Below are 2,909 nucleotides of genomic sequence, written 5' to 3' on the forward strand. Positions count from 1 at the left end.
GCGGTCATATCTATTTTGTCTTTTTTCAAGTCAACTATCTGTCTTCTTAACTCATCGACTGTGTTATTGAGGCGTTTTGTCTCTTTTAAGAGTGCGGTTTTGTCATTAAGTTCCTTCACCAGCTCCTCGTTGAGCTGCAATAATTTTGTGTTCTTCATTTCGAAGTCCGCCTTCCATAACTCACTTATAATCTTCTTATTACTCTTCTGAACTTCTTCAACTCGTTTGATCTTCAATTCTCTGGTGTACTCTTCGTCTAGTCGTCGTTTCTCGTCTTCTAATTCTTTCCTCTTCAGTTCACTGAACTCCTTTTCGCTCTTATTGTGGAGGTGTTGAAACGTCTCTATCTTTTTCTGCATTATATCAACTTTACTCTGCAATTCTTTTATTAAACTTTGAAACACACTTCGTTGGTTTTCATGTTTGATAAACTCTTGAGCGTATTCATCAAGTTGTTTGTTTGCTTCTTCAAGTCTCTTCAAAAGAGTGTCGTTGTCCTCGCCTTCTTCTTTCTCTACTTTTCTCATTTGGTCTTCCTCTGAATTTGATGTGGAATGATTTGTATTAATACCATTAGAATTTGGTATATCTTTGTTTAATACTTTATTGGGATTACCATATACTGTAGAACGGTCGTATGGAATGTTTTGATTGGGCGGCTGTGTTGATGTTTGCTGTTCTGACATTGTTTTCTGATAATAAGATGGTGTTTTTCTTTTTGAATATTATTTCCTTGTTTTTGATATAATGTTTAATATCCAGTTATTTCTTTTTGGAAAAAAGCCAATTTGTCAACAATGCTGTATTAGGTTGTGTGATATATTAATTTCAATTATTTAATACTTGATAGAATAATTAAAAATTGGATTAAATGGTGTTGTATCTATTTTTCCTAAAAATAACAAATTCTATTTATATTATATTAAATATTTATTAATTATTAACTATTAATTTATTTACAAAAATAATTAAAGGAAAAAATATTTATTATTATTTAATAATAGTTTAATATACTATATATATTAGAACTAATTTAATGACATTACTAATTTTTTAAAATAATAAAAGTGGAGGTAGTTTAGTTGGTAAAACGTTTTATTTAACTAAAATCTTTCTGATTTAAGTTATAAGTTAATTTACAAAAAGTCGTGGGTTCAACTCTCACCTTCCACATTTTGTTTTTAAGAAATATACTGAATATATAAGATCTATATATAATTTTTTTAAAAAAACATATTTTATTATCAACAAACAACAAAGTTAATAAATAAATATAAGTGGATTATTATTAAACTATTTGAAAACAACAAGGTTTTGAAATGGTGTGGGTATTGCAATGAGATAATAATAAAAAATCATAAAACTAGCATTTATAACAACCTAAAAAAAATATTAGTACTAAAGAGTGTTAACGTGATAGGGCGTATTCACACGGAAATGGTAAATCCCTGTGGATTGGAATATTTTGTGTGGATAGCCTCTTATTTTTTGTCGAAAAAACCCAAATATCCGTTTTAAACCATATGTTATGATTTTTAAAATTAATAATTGTTACTTATAATCATTTATGGGACAAAAATGATACACAAACATGAATACCCCCATAAAGAGTATTTCCAATTTTCGCAATAATTTCATAGTAAGAAAAAACACTATTTTCAGCCTTTTTGAAGTGGTAAAATAAGAATAGATCAAAATGAACAAATAAAATTACTAACAAAATTTACTCGTATTATCCCGTTTATTCGATACATGTAACGCTATTTTTTTCGTTTTTTAATTGAAAAAACATTTCAAAAGTGATTTATGAAATTAAAAATTTGGGAAAATTTCCGTTTTTTGCATTAAAAAATATTTAATTTTAGTATCAAATTTAAATAATATTATTTTTTGTTAATTGTGGCTCAAAAACGCATTAATTATCACTTTTTACTAATAGTATTGTAATTTATATAAACACTCCATTAGTTTATTATTTTAATAATAATATTTGGGAATTGAAATTTGTTAAATAATGACTTTTAGTTGGCGCAAATTATACGTATAAAAAGGGTTTTACATCCTAAATTATATTCTGGTTTTGTTGAAAATGTCAAAGACAAAGGTTTTATGTCTAAACTAAACTATTAATTAATAACAATAAATTATATTACAATAGTATATTATTAATGAACATAAAAATGACAGAATAATCACAATAACAAATTCTATTAACATAGTTGAATAAAATGTAATTTTTACTATAAAAAGTTAAAAAGTTAAATGGCAAATTACCACATTGTAACCATAAGTTATTTTTTATTTTATTAAAAAATCATAACAACACATGTTAATTAGAATAGAAACATACGGCAAATACCAACAAAAACCATCAAAAAATACAAGGCATGTTACTCATTACATTTAACATGTAAAAACGAAGATTGTCTATATATTTACCATCCACACCTTTTCAGCCTATCCACACTTAACTATGCCTTAGTATTTTATGACAAATTATATGTTATTTTATAAATTATTTAATTTCAATAATTTTATTGATTAAATATAGTTTATACAATTAGTTAAATAAACTAAAGTTAATTAATTAAAAACTTTAGTCTTAAAATTTTTAACAAAAATATTTTTTTGCGGCAAATTCGTTTAAACGGTAAAAGGAAAAGATGACTTTGACTAAAAATAAAATTTGTTTTTTCTGTTTTGACTTTCAAAAAATTCGCTTTTTTATGAATTCGGTCCAAAAAACGTATTTTTTTGTAAACTCTTAGGCAAATTTTATATTAATTACAACAAAAACATGTTAGATTTCCAAAGCCATCCACATAAAAGTAATCTATCACTTTAACACTCTTAATAATGATTGTTAAATATATTTATAATTTAATTATTTAATAAAATAATTTAACAGT

At 24.9% G+C, this 2,909-nt stretch overlaps 1 protein-coding gene across 1 annotated transcript; it reads right to left on the reverse strand.

Moving 5' to 3' along the window:
- Positions 1-686, reverse strand: EIN_050070 (hypothetical protein; the record flags this gene model as incomplete). Its single annotated transcript, XM_004255824.1, has 1 exon — positions 1-686. A coding segment is annotated over one exon (686 nt), but the record flags the coding sequence as incomplete, so codon positions are not given.
- Between the last annotated feature and the right edge of the window lie 2,223 nt (positions 687-2,909).

Source organism: Entamoeba invadens (genome assembly GCF_000330505.1).
Source record: "Entamoeba invadens IP1 unplaced genomic scaffold scaff_1105074726689, whole genome shotgun sequence".
Taxonomy (NCBI): Eukaryota; Evosea; order Mastigamoebida; family Endamoebidae; genus Entamoeba; species Entamoeba invadens.